The sequence below is a fragment of the Staurois parvus genome, unplaced genomic scaffold (genome assembly GCF_062004578.1).
Source record: "Staurois parvus isolate SC_StPar_1 unplaced genomic scaffold, SC_StPar_1.0 ptg000064l, whole genome shotgun sequence".
NCBI classification, from domain to species: Eukaryota; Metazoa; Chordata; class Amphibia; order Anura; family Ranidae; genus Staurois; species Staurois parvus.
The window spans coordinates 838,543-861,837 of record NW_028317860.1 but is presented as its reverse complement, the minus strand read 5'-3'; the positions used below and the strand labels follow the sequence as shown (position 1 = coordinate 861,837).

Below are 23,295 nucleotides of genomic sequence, written 5' to 3'. Positions count from 1 at the left end.
CATATTTCAGTAGCTTAATTGTGCTACCACAATTGTTTAATCATCAATAGAACTCTCCCTAAAATGTCTTGAGATCTTATTGAGCACCACTCAAAATATAGTTGGTAAAAATATTAGACATTAAAGTGAAGCAAAGTCCCCAGTACCCCACACCTAATACCTGATTATGGTCTCTTCAGATCACTTCTCATATCAAACCAATAATAAATATTAGAAGTGAAGCTGCTTTATCAAGAAAATATACAGTTTTTCAGGTTTTTTGCACATACACAGCATTAAAAACCATGGTAACTAAAATAAAAACAAAAAACCTGCTATAAGAAATCTATATTCATAAATATATATAAATAAATGGAAATACCATAAACAGCGCTCTTAAAACTATATATGCCCTTAAATAATATATATAAATATAAAGAAAATAAATAAATAAATTGATATATAAATAAATAAAAAAAACTGCCACCAAAACAAATTAATATGTGCAAAAATTGTGAGACATCAAAAATAATAAGTCCATAATAAAGTATAGTCCATATATAATTTTCTTCAAAAAATATATTCACCACAACTGTGAATTCCTTTGTGCTCAACACCCCATCAAAGTGCTAACTCACCAGATGCTGGTGTTTAATCAGCATTTCAATCAAATACCAGTAGATGTGGAAGATCCATCAACAAGCCGATCAATCCAGATAATCATTCATCGGATGGTTGATCCATTTAGACTCCATCAAAGTAAGTATAATCAATTCCATATGTAGGTAAATAAAGAACACTCGCCATAGCATAATATCGTTTGACTATTTATTGTATCAAAATACCCCCCTTAAAAACAAACTTACAATGTGTAAGGTAAAAACCAGCATTCAATAATATATACTGTAGCTGCACAATCTCCAGCTCTCACAGTGGCATCTCACCAGCCGTTCTCAGCAACAGATGACGTAGTTGCGGTCACATGGTCCAGCCACGTGGTAACGGCGTACATGATGACGTCACTGCTTGATCACAGCGTGATAGTCAAACGATATTATGCTATGGCGAGTGTTCTTTATTTACCTGCATATGAAATTGGATTATACTTACCATGATGGAGTCTAAATGGATCAACCATCTGATGAATGAATATTATCTGGATTGATTGGTTTGTTGATGAATCTTCCACATGAAATGCTAATTAAACACCAGCATCTGGTGAGTTAGCACTTTGATCCGGAGTTAAGCACAAATGAATTCACGGTTGTGGCGAATATGGAAATGGACTTATTACTTTTGATGTCTCACATTTTTTGCACATAATTTGTTTTGGTGGCAGTTTTTTATTTATTTATATATTGATTTATTTGTTTTGTTTATATATATATTTATATATATATATATATATATATGTATGTATATAGTATTTAAGGGCATATACAGTTTTAAGAGCGCTGTTTATGGTATTTCCATTAATTTATATACTTTTTTATTTATTTAAAATAGCAGCTCTAATCACACATTTGATGAATAGGAATTTGATTCTTATTATATCATGTCAGTTTGGCGCGGTGATATGGGCTATTAATTGATTAATCTATTTGTCAATTTTTTGATATATTTTGCCACAAGATGCTACTGCAAGCTTACTCCACAGGTAGCCATCTTACCATTCTGTTTAGCTTCTGTTATCAGTTTTAGTAGCTGCTGATCCCCTCCAGCCTCTGTGGAGCCACTTCCTGTCTACACGCATTCGCTTAAGCAGGGGCTAAATGTCATTGTTCAGGGCAACCTTCCTTATGGGACAGTCATCACAGTTACAGTCATTGGTGATTGCCTACACGGTAAATCATTCCAAAGCAATCCCATAACAATGCTTGTTGCAAACACACACTTTCAGATGCTTGTTCCTCTGTTGTAGCTTGAGGATTTAATGAATGGAATAAATGGAAATCCTATATTCTCCCCGTCCTCTATAGTAAGAGGAAGGGCTTACTAGTATAAACAGTTCTCCACTGTTTACACATGTGATCTGCTGGGCTTAATCACAACAATCACATGGTACAGGATCCACTCTCACTGCCTTTGCACCTTTTACCAATGACAAGATATACAACAGATATATAATACACAAAAGAATGCCACACTGTATTCATTAATGCATTATTGTATTTTTTAAATGCAAGCATTGTAAGTACTTCAATGTGACTTGGTGACAGCCTCTTGCATTCCTTCAATATCAGAGCTCAGACTGAGAGATGGAGAAATAGAACAAGAAGCTGCAGTATGAAGAGCAAGCTGATAGGTGGAAAAAGTACAATAATAGAGACAGGAACTCATGAGTCTGCTGCTTCTCCTTTTATTGTGCAGTCAAAGGATGGGGACAAAAGGAACAGAGCAAAATCAGATCTTCTGCCCTGATAAAAAGGACTGAGCTGTGTGTCAGAGCTGTGCAAACATCAGAACTAGACAGACAAATACAAATTATTTGGCAAGTGCTACAGCTCCCATATATTTGTTTCATCTGTGTATGTAGCTATTTGCATGGAATTTAGCTTTAGGAAAGACAGAACAGGGATGTAAAGAGTTACTACATGGCATTTTCCACAGTGTTGCACTTAGTTAATTAAGCATGTCCAATTGAATAATCACTTACGTGCAGCTGTAAACCATGGCCATTTACACTGACAGACTCACATCATGGGAAGGTGTTTGCTTATTGCAATCAATAGATGTGACAGCAGATAACACATCCAATAGATAACTAAAATGAACAAAAAATTAGAACTAGCAGTCTGCAAGAATCTACTGTTACCAAGCCGTAGTCTACTCAATATACAAATATAGTCACTTAAAATGTAGCTGGAAAGACATCTCCAAGATGTACAGTAATTCACTTTGAAAATTGTGACTTCCCCGATATGTGGGAGACAGAATAATATAATGGCTTTATCAGTGATACCATCTGGCTAAACCAATTGTTGCTGTAATTTTAGCTCCTGAGAATTACATCCTAGTGCATCATAGCTGAAGTTGCTATATTGTTTACAATCTGTAAAAAGAGATATGACAAAATGAAGAATAAAAATGTTTTGGAGGAAGTACACATCCTGTCGTCAAAACCCAATTAAACATTTCTTTATTGTTCCTACACATGAAAGGATATTACTGTGACAAACTTTTTTTAAGTGTTACTTTTTTCAATACAAATACCATCTGTCGCTTTTAGATGTATACTGATGTTTCACTCTAAGCTACAATAATAAAATGTGTACATGCTTTGTTGCGTTAGCTATACCTAACAGTCTTATGTTGCAATAACAGAGGAAAATCAGGAGACATTTCATGCTTTATAATATAAAATTGTTTTTCTTATACCTTTTGTCTTTTGTTCCAAACTGAGCAATATATTTTAGAGGTGGAAGTTGCGTAGACATATATTTACATGTATTACAAGTAGTACAAGATGATTTGAAAGGTGCAAGTGCTTTATTTTAAAAGGTTTATAATATTAACAGTGATATTACTGAAGTCATCAGTGTGAACTATTGTTATTACTATATATACTTAATGGCAATCACAATCACACCTAATGTATATTTCCCCCCCCCCCACACACACACACACTTTCCCTCCACATAAGAATTAATTGCCAGCAGCAGGAGCCAATGGCTCCTGCTGTTATCAGTTTGCACTCTGAGGAGAGTCAGAGATGAGAGAGCCACTGCTTTTGCGCAGTGTTGGATTGAGATCGGGCTTAGGTAAGTATAAGGGAAGCTAGGGGGGATCCTGAAGCACAAAAGGTTTTTTTTACCGTAATTCAGAGAATGGATCAAGGTAAAAAAAAACCTTTACCGCTTTAGTACCACATTGACAATTGAAGATTTTCTGTGTCATAGGGAACCTTTAGAAGTGTTATTTGTACCTGGAAGAATAGCCATGCAAGTTATACTTACATGTTTTAAATGATCAAAGAGAAACTGAACTCTGGCAGCTGTGGCAAAAAAGGTAGTGTAGGGAAAAGGACTAGTCACTAGTATTGGTGGTCTCCCACCAGCCAATTGTTTCCTCATTATTGGCTGCACTGTGTCCCTATGTGGAAGTAGCTGTCTTGGTAGAGGCAGGGCTTTGCTTCCTTGTGTCAGACCCTCCAGCAAAGAGAACAAGGAGCAGGCAGTAGTGACATTACCAAATCTCAAATCTATCTCAAACTACATTAGGAAGCTAGGGGAAATCTCACCAATAGGGCCATAAAGAGAATTTCTAGAAGTTCTAACCTTTCTTTACACTATCAGAGTTTTGGCTAGAGATACTGAGAGGAATTTCCGAAGACTGGAGCATCCTGAATATGGAGTAGTTGTGATTTGCAACCAGTCAGATTCTATCTTTCATTTTCAAAGATTAACTGAACATGCTGAAGATCCTAGATTGTAAACTATAATGAGCAGGGCCCTCTGTTTCCTCTTGTACCAAATTGTATTGTAACTGTAATGTCAACCTTCATTTTGTAAAGTGCTGTGCAAACTGTTGGCGCTATATAAATCCTGTATAATAATAATAGAGGCTGATTGGTAACTATGCACAGCTTCTCCAGATTCCATCTGCTCCAGTTTTGATAAATTCCCCTCATTGTTTTCTTAAAATGAATGCAGGGTATGTAGTATATTTCTCTATTTTTACATAAATAGCTTAGCAAGCACCCAATTTACACTGCCAATGTACATTTACACAAGGATCTTTTAACATTTAATTGGGTCTAAGTTTGTCACCTTATACTCTACAGAGATTGTTATTCATACCTATAAAGAAGGAAAAGGGAGAATTAATTTAGAGAGTATGAGTATGAAATTGTATTACCTGCAAAATGAATTAATGATACTTGTTTGTATCTCCTGAGTATTTGCTCAAGAAGTAGATATCCTGTGTAATGCTGTACAAAGTAAAATGCTGCTGGCATGAAACTTATATAACTTAAACAGCCACCAAGGTCATATATGACCGCCAGCATTTGTAACATTCCTGAGAATGCAGATATAAGTCACAGCAAGTGCTGTTACGTGCACATTGTTCCATGACAAATTTCTTGTCTTCCTTTGGATTCAAATTATAAGAGCTTCTTGAAAATGTCACAGCATGGATTATGTCTTTCTATTGCCATTCAAGATGCAAAAAACTCCAGTAAGAGGGACTTGGTATAATTGAAGATTTTATTTTTATTGTGTATTTTTATACATATGTTGCTGTATTGCAAAATCACCACTCACAAGTCTCTCCACCAAAAGCTGCATAATACAGCCTTGAGTTTATTTAGAATGTTGTTTAATTTCCTCTTAAAAACAAAAACAAATTTTTTTCTTCCATCTTTTTGGAGTGGAGGGGGGGTTTAAAGGTGACATTATTTGTATAATAAGGTCATGTATAAGACGTCCACCAGTGCCACTCTGTGTCTCCATGCTAATGAAATGTGCCCTCTATAAATTTAGAGTGTGTTCTATTATTTGTGATGGAATAGCAAAGTAGACAGGAGGTGTAATATGATTCAGTAATGCTTAACGTGTCATTTTCATTTTCAAGTTTTGCTGCCATCTGTGACCTAGTGATAACCTGCACGCTTGTTATGCATAAATCCCATTATACTTGCATAGTTCAGTGTTCCCATGGAGTTACTATACAACAGTGATTTTCTTTAGAATGTTACTCATCAAGGAACATACAAATGAGCATAAAAAAGAGAAAACATTTGATGTAACCCATCGTTGTAGCTGGAGTGTTTGTCATCAAGCTAAATTAAAAACCTCAACTGAATCAAGCAGTTATAAAAAGCAGAACATGCATATCATTATTTTCTATTTTCTCCTTGAATAAGAAAATTAAAGCACAATTTTTATGCTTCTTCATTTGGTTTATTTTTTCCCTCCATATAGCAAATACAGTAGTTATATTTTTTTTCATACAATTTTTGTATATTTTACTTTGCAGACAATTTGTAAGACATATTCCATCTAGAATTTCCTAGGTCTGATACTAGACAAATGTTTCTTTGTCACAAAGGGACTGACCTAATAAGTGAAGTTCCAGAAAGTCAAAACACAAACAGACCAAACAGATTAAGGTCAATATAATCTGTGCTCAAAATTGTGTTTCATCCTACCCAGTCTTCTGCATTTTAGGGCTTCAAGGCAAAATGTTCATTAGGTAGTGTGTAACAATGTGGAGAATGCATAGAGGTAGTTGTGTATTGCCCCTCAATGTTAAAGAGTTCAATCCAAACAGCTCTTTCTTTTCTAGTGTAACCAGACTACATTGTGTTCAGAATAAAGCACAATCTCATTCCTTTCTTTTTTTTCCTTCTCTTATTTGCAGCTTAAGCCTCTAATAGTATTAGGAAGATTGAAAAGGGTAAAATGTTACCCAGATTCCATAGGTATGCACCTCAAGGGCTAACGTGGGAGTTTATTTTGGATGAGATTTGTCAATGTTAGAGGAGTAAAACAATAATCCTGCGCTAGCCCTATACCTATAAACTAAAACTAAATCCTCAACACCCACTCAAAGCAGCTGTGTAAATTATCTGTAAAGGTAATAAAATAAATTGAGATCTACAAAATCTAAATTACAGTGCTAAAAAAATCAGAACCAATATGAGGTGCTTCAGTGAGAGAACAAGTGAAAACTTAATTCAAAATATCCACAATTAAGGGGATCCAGACAATAGGGTTGATTTACTAAAACTGGAGAGTGCCAAATTTGATGCAGCTGTGCATAGTAGCCAATCAGCTTCTAACTTCAGCTTGTTCAGTTAAGTTTAAAAAAAAACAAAAACTGGAAGCCGAGTGTTTTTTATGCAGAGCTACATTAGATTTTGCACTCTACAGTTTTAGCAAATCATCCCCAATGTCTCCAGACAACCAGACTGTTTCAAAAGATCATATGGTGATCCCAGCATTCAAATAGTGATCCACTCCCATGAATCCCCTTGTGATGATCTTCTCACCTTTTATGCGGACCCTATAGTCAAATAAAGTGGCCTTGAATGGCATATGTCAATCCTCCAGTCGTTCCCCATATATGTTATTTCAAACCACCATGCAGTTTAGGACACAACCTCAGGGCATCATAAAAGAGGGCAGACAAAAATTAATTGCACAACACATCTTTAATAAAAACTAAAAACACATAAAAACACTCACATTGTGATGTTACTTAGCACCAACTGGAGAGCATACTTGTAAAGAGAGATATCTGCACCGCTTCCTACTTCCCAGTGTGCATATACCATCTGTAGTGGACGATGACTCTGCCCAAAGTGTTTTGTTATCGTAACTTTGTGAAGAGCAGTAAGCTCCCTGTGACATTCCATGCTTTGTATGCAATATATCTACACCATATCATCAATTGGGCTATAGAATCAACACTAAAACACACCAGTCATTGACCACTCTGTCCCCCACATGCAACCTCAGTATTGCTCAAAGGTTACTGAAATGTTATTCACAGATAATCACAGTAATATTCTATAAAATCAGAAATCGACTAGATATTCAACAACTCTGAACCATAGATATTCTAGAAATTTGATACAAAACTGTTTCAGTCAGTGCAAAATTTAAAACCTTAGGACATAATGTGTTCAGTAGAAAAATCCCCTTTGTTTCATTCTTTGATATTTCTTCCTTTATGTTTATCCCCCTCCAGTGTCTGAATACTGTATCTATATCGCACAAGTTTAATCCCCTTGATTTCCCTTGATGTACTATTTTTAAACAATGTGTTTATCATACCCCTTTTTTGTATTATTATTATGCTTGCCAATCCTTACAGATAATTATCTGGTCATGCAACCACATACTGGAGACCATGTGCGCAGCGGGTAGATCACATATGTAGTGTCACATGTCACATGAAATACATGTATCAATTTTATAGATCTTAACTGTTCAATTGTACTTGAATGTATTCATCTTCCTGGGGTGACTACCCAGTGTTTTGCAAACATTACATCTGCCACATGTATAAAATGATTTGCTATCCAGTTCATTTCTATTGTGGTGGATTAATCACATTAGGGGCCAAATGTAATCCTAACAGTGGAGCTCTTCTGTATATAACTCTAGGTTTCTTAAGTAGGAGGGGACCAAGTATTCTCTCCTTCAAAATAATAGGCCAATATTTGTTCAAAATAACCTCCTTTTCCTTGTAATTGCAATTAAAATCTGTAAATTTAAATTCAAAGGTTCCTCTATCCTCTCTAACTACCTTTTGCCAAGTTAGCATACTTCTCTGCATATTAGGTTCTTGACAGACTTCAAAAATCCCTCCTGTAACCTTTCTGCAAAAACCTCTATATTAAAGTATCTGTTTGTGTGTAATTCAAATATATTTTAACAGTTCCTTCTGATCCTTACTATCTCGATATTCAGGATATAAATAATCCATTTTGGATGCTGAGAGCTAGAAATCGGTATAAAACTGTTTCTGGTGGTTTCCTTAAAATATGATTTCATATAGATTTTACCAGAATCTTTATATACCATTAGATCTTGGAAATTGATGTATTTTTCTTTACACATACCCAAAAAACTAATATTCTGAACATTATTGTTCACCTGTTCTGAAAATCCCTTAGACCTTTGCCAAATAACAAAAAATCATGACCACTTTGTTTGTTTAAGGGGTCTCTAGTATAGGATTAATAGTTCTTGGGAGTGAATCACTATTTGGATGCAAGGATCACCATCTGATCATTTTGGTACTGTCTGAGTGCATGGGGATATTGGCTGGATCGCTTTCATTGTGAATATTTTGAATGCTGTTATCACTTCATTCTTTCACTGAAGCATTTTACATTGGTTCTGATGAACAGTTTTGATATTTTGACTTTATTGATAAGATCTCGCTCTTAGTGAGGGTAATTTCTGTTGGTGGGAAATGGCCCCAGCAGCAAGCATGCAGCCAAAGTTTGTAGCATGGACACATGAATTGTAGGTTTCTTGTATGAGTAATTTTGTTAATGACAGATTTCCTTTAATGTACTCAAAGAATTTGTTTCTAAGCAAGACTTTTACTTGCCATTTGTTAATCTCAATGTGAATAGTCCTAATTGGAAGCCTGGACAGCTCACAGTAGCCTGCCTCTTCAATGATTTAGGTGTTTCACCTTTCAGTAAATGTAAAATAGATTCGGACACGGGTTTTCAAATGATAGTATAATGAGCCTTTTTGATTTATAGCTATATCTACTTGGTTTAGAACACCAGCACAATTAGATGGAAAGTCTCCTTTAGTGCTATTGATAGGGAGCAGCAAAACAGGTCATGTTCCAATTAATAATGTGACACTGGGTGTGGCTAGTGACAGCTTCACAGTTGCTTGATGCTTTATTTCCATTGGAAAGGAGTAAAGTATCAGAGAGCGTATGTGAGAATGATTACTGCATATACATAATAAAGTGAATTTAAAATGTTACCTAAGTACTTGAACAAAAGCTAGCTGCTGCAATATATTTCTTTGTGAAAAAATAAATGTAGGAGGCTTATTGTGTTCAAAGTCATTTTAAATAAAAAAACAATTTGTGGTACAGAAAAAAGGATCAACTATTTACTAAAGATAGATCAGAGTGCTTGCTTATTTTTATTCAAATACAGAGTATGCACTGTAGTCTACTTTGGTAAAATACTCTATATCTAGATGGCATAAAGCCTAAGCTACGGCAGTGCTTTTAGGTAACTAATTAATTGTTCAATAAGGGTATACTGTTTATCTGCTTGTATAAGAGGAAAAACAACCTTATGTCCCAGGATTGTTACTCTGATGCAGGGGCAGACTGACCATTCAAGCACTCAGGCACTGCCCGAGGGCCCGGGGTCAGTAGGGGGCCCCATGAAATGCCCCTGGTACCTTTTTTATAGGCTTTTTTGAGTGTGGGCAAGGACACAGGGGCCCCATGATCCCCTATTGCCCGGGGGCCCCATGAGTTGTCAGTCCACCCCTGCTCTGATGTCTCAATTCTACAGCTTATATCTTTTAGCTTTTGTAGTCTACTATAACAAGTCATGCATAATTTTTCTAGGAACAGATAGGGCTTTGATAGTAGATTTGCATATATTTTTATTGTCTTTGTTTTTTTTGCTTTTTGAAATGTTGGGATGCATACACGAAATAAACATGTTTTCATAAATTGCTAGCATAACATTCAGGTACAGTTGTGCCAGGTCACCCATGACTCAAGTGGACAACGTTATTATTTTTTTAAAAATGTTTTAACTTTCTTTTATTCTGGGGGACAGATCACTATTAGAGTGCATCTGATGGTTGCTTCAGCTCTCCATGAACCTGTGTGCTAGGGGGAAGTGTAGTGAAGTCACTTCAATAAGTCAGAAGCATTATGCTTACAGCGATTTGTTACAAGCAATCCTATGGAGCACTGTGTAGCAGGATCAGAAGCCCACAAGCCAATCATTTCAGCTCCTGGGTTTAGTGCTGGATGCCAGCAATTCAAGCCTACATAACCATCAGACCCTTTGTTATTTTAAAAAGGTGCTGGAACAAATAGCCACTGTTCCTGTGCTCTTTTGAAATAGCACCTAGTTAACATTTTTTTTATCTACAGAAGTCAGAGAAAGTTGTGTTTAGGGCAAAGTATGCATTTGATCCAGCTTTATCCAGTCAGTACAATAGAGTAAACAAAGTATACAGTAAGTGACCAACCAGTGTTGGCCTTATTACTGTATTTCAAAGTGTCTAGCTGATAATATTTTTTTATGTGCCCTCCATGAGGGACCTTCCTTGAGTGCTGCATTCAGGTTTTAGTAAATTATCTCTTCATTTAAAAGATGTTAGTTTTGCCTGTCTCACAAACTGACCAATTCAATAGTATATGTTAGGTCAATGCCTAACAAACTTTTCTTAAAATTCCTTTACCAGTTCATGATGTGCCACCATTGCAGCATTCAATATCACATTCACAGCACCATCCAAAATATTTATCGTTGAAAATTTCTTCAAGATACCTATGATTTTATTTTTCTTTATCTTACTTTTAAAGTTAAATACACTTTGATTTTGTTTTGTTTTTGCCTTATGCTTTGTATTGTATCTTATGTGCAGTAAGTAAAAAAAGCATATGTTTTTATTTTACAGAGCAAGAGGAGTGCGTTAATTGTACAGATGAATGCAGAGTCCTTGGTCATTCTGACAGATGTTGGATGCCACAATTTCCTACAGCAAACCAGGTTGAAAATGCTGATTATCGCACAAATCTGTTTGTTCCAACCGTGGAAGCTCATGTTGAAACTGAGACTTATGAAACTGTGAATCCTACTGGAAAAAAGACATTTTGTACATTTGGGAAAGACAAACGAGAGCACACCATTCTCATTGCCAATGTAAAACCATATTTAAAAGCCAAGCGTGCCCTGAGCCCTCTGCTACAAGAGGTTCCCTCTGCCTCTAGCAGTCCAACCAAGACATGCATTGAGCCTTGTGCCTCAACTAAGGGACCATTAAATGGCTGTGAAATAAAATCAGGAGTCTTGGCAGAAACGACCAATCAATACCTGTCCTCTGATAGTCAGTACATATCACCTAGTAAACAGACAAAGGACCCTCAATATATTGCATCAGACCCAATGGCTCGTGTATTTGCTGACGTGCACTCCAGAGTGAGCCGAGACTCAAGTGAAATGGACGCTGTCTTGGAGCACTTGGAGCATTCAAATCGCGATTTGGGCCGAGAGTCCGTAGATGCTGAGGAAGTTGTGAGAGAAATTGATAAGCTCTTACAAGACTGTCGAGGAAGTGAACCTGTGGCTGTTAGAAAGTGAAATGGACAGAGAGGCTATTATGTTTGCCTTTTTTGAAGCTAAATACAGTTTTTCCCTTGGTACAGCACATTTTCAGGGGAGATGATGGACAGATGCTGCTTTGTGGCTAAACGTGAACATTTAAAGTGCCCCCAAACTCTTGTCACTGTCTTTTTTTTTCTGTTACTCAGATTACACTGGCTTTATTTTGACAAAAAATACTTTTGGACAAAGTCAAGAAAAATATGTTGTGGTGAAATTTGACAATCTGTTGTAAAAGGGAACAGAACTGGAACTACTTGCGAAGTTGTGCAACTTCCCACTGTAATTGGTGTGACTTTTCATTTGCCGAGGAAAAGAACCCATTAATTAACAGGGTTAACTAATATATGTGTGGATTTTAAATGAACATCACTAGCTTCTAATTAAAGTCCTAACTAATTTTTGCTGTAGTCTTAGCTGCACAAAACATCAACACCCATTTGTGGTTAACATTTCTATATAAATTATCAACATTCCAAAAACATTTCCAGTACAACCTGTCAGTGTCATGTAGTGCATTTTCATGCCACACATAGTAATATATATAAAACAAATTATATAGTCGACTTACTGTGTCCTGCACTTGCATACGCTAATTCACTTTATGTATGATGAAAAGTGTTGAATTAGAATTTTAGTGTCCTACAAAAATATACACACAGCTTTCATAGAAAAAAATATGTTTTTCAAATGCTGAAAATGGTTCTCAGAAAAAGATCATTGCCATTTAAAAAAAAGTGAATCAATAAAATGGAAATATTTTTTTAAATTAATTTGTGGACACTAAAATTTGCTCAGGAAAGTAAAATGTCCCATTCATTAAAAAAAATCATATAACCATTTAAATGTGCAAATGTAAGAAGATTTAAATGTGTTTACATCAAAATGACATATTTTTATGATTTATTTGCAATTTTAGTGCATATGAGCCAAATTGTTGCGTGTATAAGAGCTATATTGTGTATTTTATTAAATTAATATATAGTTGTGTTGCAAAAAGAAAAAAAATTGGGCTTATATTGTAAATGGCAAGTGTTGCCTCAGTAGCTGTCGAACTCTATGAGTTTTTGTTTTCCTGTTTCCTTTTCCCTCTGTGGATTATGGGAAGCAGTGCCTCAGAGCTACAACTCTTGTTATATGTATGGTCTTAAAACAGTAGTACATAATCTGTTCAAAATGTGTTCAAGAAGACTGTTGGAGCAAAGTTAGCAAGAAACAAACATATACTTTAAACACGTCATTGTGAAAGTTTACATTGGAAAGTAGAACTGTGGCCAGGCTATGGACATTCAAATATTTACATATGCTTTACAAGCAATAAATAAACTTTAAAATAATACCTTACTGACTTCTGCAGCTGCAGGTAATGCAGTGTATTTCATCCTCTTAATTCCAGCAGAAAGTAGTTAAAGGTCACCTGTACTTTTACTCAAGGTATCCTTTAAGTAAACACCCCACCCACTTAAGTGCATCCTGCCTGATAAAATAGATACTTTCCTATTGTTTATTTTGTTTTGTTTTGACACCACTCAGCCTTTTGTAAGGAAAACATCTTTGAGATGTCCTCTTCCTTTTCTTCTTATTCCTTAGGTTCATTACTGCAGCTCTGCTCTCCTACCTCGCCCCTTCTATCAGTGACTTAGCAGCCTGCCAACCTTGTTATTCTTGAATTTTAGGTTTATTTGTTCCATGGTGCCTGCAGCTGCACAGGCCATTACAGGTTTGTTTTAAGTCATATTTATTGCTTGTTAAATAAAAAAATTATAATATTTGAATATCCTTAGCCTGGCCACATTTTCACTTTATGCCCATGATAGGAAACCAAATAAGGAAACCGTTATATATAAAGCCTTAGTAACACGTTTCCCTCCAAAACTGGCACCAGTTAAAATCATATAGCACCAATTTTGAATCATATTAATAAAACAATAAAGGCTTATTTAATAAAGTGTCTTTAATGTGATTTTCCTACATAAGGGTTCTTAAACAAATATTCTTTTGTTAGAAATGAAAATGTATAATTTGGGACATAGATGGACCAAGACATCAGAAGTCCTGATGTCAAAGATTACAAGTGTGCCAGGTGCATCACCTGCTCCACTAATAGTTTAAGCATTAACTTTAACATATTTAGCAAAAAAAAGTAGTATGTTTAGTTTTGCACAAGATTTGCACCAAAGACACATCTTAAATAAGCCACAAAAATGTCATGTTTACTAAGCAGTGCATCTTCCAAAAGGCAACTTGTGAGCTGTCTTATGGAAAGGCCTTCCTTAGCAAATATGTGCCATAATGATTTAGTATAATAATTCTAAGATTTATTTATAAGCAAAATATATGTAAAATCATATTCTTGTGTCCAGAGACATTTCTAAAGGTATAATTTTAATAATTGCATGTTTATTTGTCTTTTTAATACATCTTTATAAAATAAAAAAGAAAAACAGGCATAAAAAATACAGATTTTTATACACGCAGTATGATATGCACAGACATGTCAAGCTGATCAAACATTGTTATCTTGTGTATGGATTGTTTACAAGAAATTAATCTTCACATCACAGCAGGCAAAGGGGAAGTACTGTATATTCTGATAAAAACTGACCATTGGAAAGATTTACTAAAGGAATACTTTTGGTGCTAGCCCAGTTTACAAGTGTTCTTTGCAAATAGCCTATTATGTTCTGGAGAATTACATTATTGTCAACTTTTCCTCAAATGTATTGGGTGCAGGGGCGGACTGACAACTCATGAGGCCATAGAGGATCATGGGGCCCTTGTGTCCGCGCCCACACCCAAAAAAGCCTATTAAAAAGCCAATGAAAGGTACCAGTGGCATCTCATGGGGCCCCATACTAACCCCGGGCCCTCAGGCAGTGCCTGAGTGCTCGAATGGTCAGTTTGTCCCTGATTGGGTTTATCAACATATTTGCATTGCTAGTTTAAGTATTAGGACACATGCATGTGGTCATTGCTCATTCTGGGCAGGAAGATAAAGCTGTCATATATCCAGTACACCTTTCTGGATTTACAAGCAGGCTTCAAGAGGTTGGGAAAAAAAAGGAAAAGCTTCCTTCAGAACCTGTAGTAGTTACTAAGAGCTAAGAGCTGTTGCTAAACTGCACCTTATGTGATTAAATATAGCTCCTCTTTTAACTTCAATGCACTACACTTGTAGAGTACTGAATACAGCCCACAGCAAAGTTACCTGGGTGCATTTGAAATCACCAGTGGATGAAAGTCCATAATCCTTTAGTAAATCACCTCCTCCTGTACACATCTGAATTGATTTATAGTGTAATTTCCATAGTTCTGTGTCGATTCATTTCTTTGTACTAATTAAATGTCAGTACATGTCTTTGTGGATCTGTGGTTAAGAATACCATGTCTTTTAATTCTCCCAGGAAATGTCTTGTGACAGCGCTTCATTGTCATTTGCCTACTGGCTACATTGCATTGTTAATTGTATCTCATTATCATGGTAAGACATGTACCATAAACAACTGACTGTATGAATGCTGCATTGCTCTACATATTTTGGACAATTTATGTACCTAAATGTATTGTCTGTGTGTTCTGCGATGTCCCTATCCTTTGGGAGGGCCAGGCTTGATTTGCTTGATAGCTGAAATTCCACAGTAAAATCCAATTTGTTTCTGGCATCTACAGAATTCTTTTTAATAGAAAAGGGAAGGTAAATGCGATGGGAATAGTTCTAATATGCCTTTTTTGTTTAGTATATTGACTGAACAAAATTCACAAACCCAGTTTAAACACACACAGTTGTGTTTCTTCTGGGTTTAGCAACTCATCAGTAACTTGAAAACAATGGGAACAATTTACCAAAAGAATAGAGGCTGTTCACTTAGCATGTTGTAAGTTCACAAAGTTTAGTAAATAAGGCGAGCTGCAATCACTTTGAATGCCAAATCATGTGCAAGAGAAATTTACAAATTATTGATCAGATGATTGGGGTGAACATTGTTTCATCTTAACCACTAAGCTAAATGAACATTTAATTTGTGAAGTGAAAATACGCTTTGCAAAGTATGGTCTTTACTTGTTTAGTCAACTCCAACACAGACAGAAATAAAGACAAAAAATATTCTGCCATGTTTACAACTCATTTTTAAATTTCCTAACACTAACCTTGTATATATGTTTTATTTTCTTGATAACTAAAATGTAATGGTAATTTGGAAGCAGTTTGTGGTTTTCTTATATTGGGTAAAACACTGCTTTACTTGACTCTGGCAGAAAGAGTCAAATCATTCCCATAACAATCCATTAAAAAGTTCAAATAAGAGAATATTGCTTTTTCTACAGAAAACAAATGAAATTTGGTGGTATTACCATGTAGCTTTAAGTTAAATGACCCACAGTTGTTTAATAGTCATTCACATAATACTGGTTTTGTTGAGTTTGTGCACAGAGTTGACCATGCAAAATTCCATCATAAGCAGGATTCTTTTTTTAACTGAATAGATCAAGAAATCTAAGGGCTGTCTCATACATTCCTATATTTGCAAACAATGCAGCTGGCTCTAAAATATTGGAACCGTTCTTTAATCCTTCTTAGATGTTTTTCATTTTCTGATAAAAAAAGAACATTGGCATGCTATTGCACATCTCAGAGTTGGATAAAATAGAAATGATAGGAAATTCCACAACAGTTCAGGGCAGAAAAAAAAAATTATTCTTATAGACATCCACTTATGTCTGACTACATTAGTAAGTCATGATGCACAATGAGTATGTAATGCTAAGTACACCCTTGAATTATATTTCCTTCCAATCCAAAGATTCTGCCCAATTGAAGGGGCTCTGTTTGCATTGTATATTGCTAGAGAGGCAACTTATCCTAAACGTCCATATACACAAGAACCTAATAGGAGAATTGGAGTCTCTGTGTGCAAAATATGGTTTGGATCATATGTAAACGTACATAAGCACAACGGCACTATAATGCGCATAGACTATAATATGAATTGAGCATGGATTGCAATATTACTATTATGGTAACTGCAAACAAATGTCTCCAGTGGCATATTTTCTTTCCAGTGAACATACAAGACCTCTGCAAGTTCAGTGTCTACATAATCAAACATAACCATGAGTGCGGATGAAGCAATATACAACTGTTCACCAGTGGATCACCAATTGGAGAATATGGTTGCTGTGAATGAAAGTCTAGAAATTTGTGCCTAAAATTCTTCTGTATGCATAAATTACCCACAAAGTATATATAAAAGTAAAATAAAGCTTTTGCTAACAAAATTGAAAAAAACTATTTTACCGTGGTCCCAACTTGTGAGATTTGAGGGATGTCACTGTGCATCACTGTTGCTTACTGGGTCCTTGAAATCCCTTGAGAATGCACTTCAGCCCATTGTGGAGGCATATTCTCGCCGGATTTTGAGCACCCAACTTTCCCAGGAGGCAGCAGTGAGGCATGATGTTACTTGCATCTCAAACAAAAAAACATCGGAAGCCAGATACAAAGTAAATATTTTTTTATTTTTTCTGTAGAAGCTTTATTTTTAAATCACATTTGCAGGAGATGGAATGTTTGCTTTAAACTTTCTGGTGATTGAAAAAAGATTATATTTTGTTGGGTTTAATTCTAAAGGATTTTTAGTTACCATACAACATCATCTAAAAAATTACAGAAAATAAATTTGTTATATAATGTCGAAATCACAGTGGTAATACAAGTCATTTAATGGCTTTGTTTACAATAATGCTTGAAATGTATATTTACTGTAAGACGCAAAACTTAATTTTGGTGATTCGTTTTTTTAATTAGTTTTGTAGTAATCATAGTTCTACATATTTCTAAGAATGCCTACACATAAGCCTACCCCACGGTGCATTTGTTGTATACTGTAATAAAAGAGTTAATGTGAAATACGTCAATCAATTACAGTCATTACATGAATGGGCGGTGAATAGTACATAGCTGGAAACCAAGGCTCCGTGGAATCCAAGAATGTCTCCTGATGAGTTCCCTAAGCTGTGGCAAATTGATCTCCAACCTACACAAACTACCAATGCTTCGGGGTAGTTTTCCACTGACCACCAAAGTAAAAGGTTACTTCTATACTGACCACTGAAAGGGAGCACCATAACTATCATTTTCTTTCCTTTTTGCTGTTATTACACATCTCAAGATGATTACTGGAAAGAGTTTTACAACAGGTAGATGTTAAAAAAATCTGCCCTGGGTGTCAAGCAGTCTAGGTATACCACATTCCTTTTTTTTTATGCAAACCTTTATATGACTTATTATGCTAATGTACAGGGAGTTAAAAGTTTAATAACTTTCACAGGCGTTCCACAAGATCTGGAAATTATTTAATAGGTTCCTCTAGGGTAAAAAGGCTAAGAAAGACTGCTATTCCAGTCTTTTAAAATGTTTTTATGTATAAGTGCAACTCTCTCAAAGTTTTTTTCACTTTTAGCCTTAAACAGGGCAAGCAAGCAAGAACTCCTGTAAGGTTTTTGTTGCTGTACAGCTGTCCATGGGGAGATTTGCTCTCAAATGTTGTCACAGGGACAGGACGATAGGGAAATCTGTCCAAAGGGAAAAGAGGGTTAATAGGAGGATTGGGTCGATCAAAACATATTCTTTATAAGTCACTTGATATAAGTCAAATGAGGGAGGGGGGATTTCCCTAATGGTAAGCCACCTTAATTGTATAAAAAAAAGTGAAAAAAAGGTTGGAATTTTACTTTGTCTTGTTCATTTTTCTTGAATCTCCAGCTGGATTCTTAAAGTGCACGTAAGTTTACTGGTTTTGGTGGAAAACTTGCACTACACAAATCGTATACATATATCAAATGTATAAATATTATTTGTTTAACTTTTGGCACAGATACCAATAGCATTGATTTCTATTTTCTAGGAATTCAGAAGCTAAGATACTGGAGGTAACCCTAACAACAAATCAGGGTGTTAAATGTGTTTGCATTTTCAAATCTGTAGCAACGAGAATGAAAGTGTATCACTGCATTTCAATCACTTTGTAAAATATAATGATGGTGGTCAACACAATTTCCCTTTATTGGTGTACAAAGTTTACTGTAATGCTGATCTTATGGGAGACCACCCACCTTAAGTAAACAAGAAATATCATAGCTATTGAGAACAAAACTGAGGAGAAGAAGAAGTGGACACCATAAGATCCTGTGTGCTTTGAAGGACATTATCGTATCATGCTATTAGTAAATGTCAACGTGTGTATGATTGTTGGGACCTGGAAATCTTTGTTCTGTAACATTTCTTACAAAATTAAAATAATTGAATCTTGAATATGTTTATCTGTCTTTCATATAACCACTCAATAGTTGGCTGCACAATGAGTGGAAGTTCAGATCATAATGCATGGGTAAAAATATATCCACTAAGAGTTTCTGATCATTTATGAAATAATACTGGTATTCAGACAATATTGATTGTTTTAAAAGCACACAAGATAACTGAACTGCCTAAAGAGAATTTCAACAGTATTATCATGCATTTCTCTTGCTATTGTTATAGTTCTGCAGATACAATCAAGGGGCTTTTTTGTAGAATTATACATTCAACAATCTAGTAACTCAAGCAAACTGAATCTGAAATTAAATTTGAGGTATACAGAGCAGGGGCACCTTGCTTTAATTAGTAGCAGTTTTCAGTGGTGTTTGGGACTGTTTAGGACTGATTGAATGCCAGTTTGTGATTATTATTGCTAGTAATAGGGTCTAAACATTCTACAAATGGACTATAGATTTGTATAGCGAAAACAAACATAAACGCGTGAGAGATCATGACATGAACATGACTGATAAAAATCATAATTCTTAGGGCCCATTCATACTTATGCCTGCCAGTTACAGGAATGCGGAAGTGTGAATGAGCCTTCATAGTTTCCCTTTAACAAAACACTAAACTTCAGTATATACTGTAAATGTGAACCAGCCACCTTAAAATGTATGAGTTTTACTGTAGGGAATGAGACAATGTAATTAGGAGAAATATCAAGAAATTTACATTCTGATCTTTAGCAGACAGATATGCTGTCTCTTTGCAGGAAGCATTTTAACTCTTTGCCAACGCAGAAGAATATACAGAGCTTAGGCAGTCATGCACTCCAATGAAAATGCCAGGGATTATAGGTTATTTCCCTTCTCTGGTGGGTTTTACTGGTTATCTGAAACATAGTCCCTGCTTCTGACACTAAGAAACCATCCCTTCTGTTGAATCTTCTTTTATGGGAAATCATGGCACAATTACAGATTTCTAAGAGGGCAGATAAGTGTATTACTCTCTTTAGAAGAGCAAAGGTCAAAAAAATACTCCCACACTTGGGCCCCTGACAAAATTTGGAAAAAGTAATACTGTATATAGAGATAATAGGTTATCTCATATTCCTTTTTTTCTCTTTAAGAAGGTCACGTGACAAGCGTCACAGCGACGCCAAATAGCGTCTTCCCGCACAGGTTGAAACTAAAAGTGAGTTATTTTGACATGTAGCTGATGCTAATGATTCTCCTTAAGGGGGTTATGCATTTATTAAGGGAGCGGTTATTCCTTGTGCACTGGATCTAGTGCACTCTCTTTGTGAGTGTTATATACAGTGCATTCATAAAGTATTCACACCCTTCACTTTTTTCAATTTAAAAAGCTTTTGCAAACTCCGAGCGGGCTTTCATGTATTCTATACTGAGGAGAGGCTTCCGTTTAGCCACTCTGTCGTAATGCCCAGATCAGTGGAAGGCTGCAGTGATTGTTGTCCTTCTGGAACTTTGTCCCATCTCCACACAGGATCTCTGGAGCTCAGAGTGGTCATCGGGTTCTTGGTCACCTCTCTTACTAAGGCCCTTCTCCTTCAATTGCTCAGTTTGGCCGGGCAACCAACTTTTGGAAGAGTCCTGGTTGTGCCAAACTTCTGCCATTTGAGAATTATGGAGGTGCTTTTGGGAACCTTCAGTACAGCAGAATTTTGTTTTGTAGCCTTCCCTAGATCTGTGCCTTGCAATATTCCTATCTGAGTTCTGTAGGCAGTTCCTTTGACCTCAGGGCCTTTGTTCTGATACAGTATGAATTATCAGCTGTGAGGCATGTGCCTTTCCAAAACATGTCCAGTCAATTTAATTTACCACAGGTGAACTCCAATCAAAGTGTAGAAACATCCCAGCAACGATCAAGAGAAATGAAAAGCACTTGAGCTAAATTTCGAGTGTTGTTGCAAAGGATACTTTAAAGAAAAAAGATATCAGTCCTGGGGGCGTAGACTGGCCACGGGAGAAGATGGCCACTTGAAGACAGAGCTCCCCTCCTTCGCAGCAAAACTGAGCGCCATCCAGCATCCCAGACTGGCAGAACCTGCACTGCAACAGAGGATTCCCTCCATGGACTCATGGATTATGTCATGCAAGTGTTCCCAACACCAGGTATCAAGCAAACTCCTTGATTTCTTCGCGCGGCCTGCATAGCTCCTGGATCAACGGCGTGAGGAGAGCAGGAGCTACCGCCCACACAGCCTGGGACTAAAGGAGACTTGTCTCTAGAGATGGCACAATTAGCAGACTCTGCTATGCAGCAGCCTACCTCCCCTGCTAACAGAGGTAAAAGGGTTGCTAACTCCCCAGCACAGTCTCCTGCTAAACTTCCCCCTGTGAAGAAGCAGCACGGTACTGAGACTTATAGTCCTAAGGCTGACAGCCTCCCTACAAAAACACTGGCAGCATTTCCACATCAAACAACTCTGCCTGGGAACATTCATTAAAGGCCATGTTACTCTCCCTGCAGGCAGACCTACAAAGGGAACTACACTCCTCTATTTCTCACCTACATGACAAAATTGATTTCCTAGAGGAGCGGACTGAGCACTGAGCAGCACTTATCCTCAGCCACCATAGCCCACAATGCAGTTGTGGATATCCAAGATGAACAAGCAGAACCCATAGACAACTGCGCCTAAACGTTGCAGACCTGGTGGACCGTTCCAGATGAAACAATATTAAAATAAGAGGAGTAGCTGAATCCATAAATCAGGTTGAGTTAGTACCAGGGGCGGTCTGACCATTCAAACACTCGGGCAGTGCCCGAGGGCCCGGGGTCAGTAGGGGGTCCCATGAAATGCCCCTGGTACCTTTTTATAGGCTTTTTTGGGTGTGCTTTGAGTGTGGGCAAAGACACAGGGGCCCCATGATACTCTATTGCCCGGGGGCCCCATGAGTTGTCAGTTGACCCCTGGTTAGTGCCATTCCTCCACAAACTATTTTGCAAACTCCTTCCCTTGCTCACACCTCAAGACATGCTTATAGACAGGGCTCATAGGATCTATAAACCACAACACTTGCCACCTTCCCTTCCTAGGGATATCCTAGCCCTTGTCCATTTTTTCCACATTAAGGAACAAATCATGTGGGCTGCTAGATTTATGCGATCCCTGCCTAATCCCTATTCCAAATTAGCACTCTATAACAATTTCTCTGTAGCCACATTGCAAGCCTGTAAGGATTTCTCACCAGTCACTTCAATCCGGGTAGAACACAAAATTACATACACATGGGGGTTCCCTGTAAAGCTATTAGTGACCTACCAGAACCAACAAGTTGCTATCTAAACCACCAAAGACTGAATTAAACAGCTACATAATTGGAGCTTAATCTCTCGCCCTTTGCCATCGACTCCTAAACCCAATCTGTCTTAAAAAATTATCAACCGCTGGGACAAGTGAGGTTCACCTTAATGTCTCAGCAGTTCCCTCAGTTCACAATTGGAGCTAACTGCTGGATGGTACACAGCTTTAATGCACACTCTGTGGAGGAGCTGGTATCTTGTTAATTTTACCCCCATGCTCAATTGTTGTTGTGTGCTAAGCACACAGTTTTTCTCCAATTGTAACCTTTTTTTTCCCCCAGTTACTGAATTGTATACTTGGTCTGTTATTTGCTAAGTAGCATTGGGTATAACAACAATATAGCTTCATGTACATCTTCTGACGTTCCTATCTCCTATACATGAGCTACACTGATATTCAGTAATTATAACTTCTAACTTTGGTGTCCATTTACAAACCAGCGGTAAATGATCGCTGCTCAGTTCTCTGGCATTCTCGGAGAACACAGTTCTCCTGTGAATGCCTTTTATGAAGCGGTGTAGATCAGTTCTCCGAACGAAGGGAGAACGATCTACAAACGCTGGAAAATGGTCTACAAACTCTGGAAAACGGTTGATTTTACTATAATCTCGCGAGATTACAGTAAAAGATCAGTTTACTAAGCAGAGGTAAATTATCGCTGCTTAGTTTGCGGTTCCTCCGATTCTCCAGCTCAGGGCTGGAGAATCTGGAGGGAGAACACAGATCTCCAATGAAGGGCTGAACATGTTCTCCTCTGATCTCCTGAGTGTCATAAACTGTGATTGACCAGAGAGTAGCTGCAATCCTCTGAATCGCAGCTATTCTCTGTGTCATAAACGGACA

General features: G+C 36.8%; 1 protein-coding gene across 6 annotated transcripts in view; it reads left to right on the top strand.

The window, feature by feature from the left end:
* Nucleotides 1–19,133, top strand: part of PCDH17 (protocadherin 17) — a 281,760-nt gene extending 262,627 nt beyond the window's left edge. For 5 of the 6 annotated variants that reach the window (XM_089668794.1, XM_089668792.1, XM_089668793.1 and 2 more), the window contains one exon: nucleotides 11,118–19,133. In XM_089668794.1, the coding sequence (XP_089524920.1) occupies nucleotides 11,118–11,800 (683 nt within the window). In that variant the 3' untranslated portion in view covers nucleotides 11,801–19,133. The remainder of the gene's footprint in view (nucleotides 1–11,117) is intronic. The other variant, XM_089668796.1, reaches the window with a different exon arrangement.
* The last annotated feature ends 4,162 nt before the right edge of the window (nucleotides 19,134–23,295 follow it).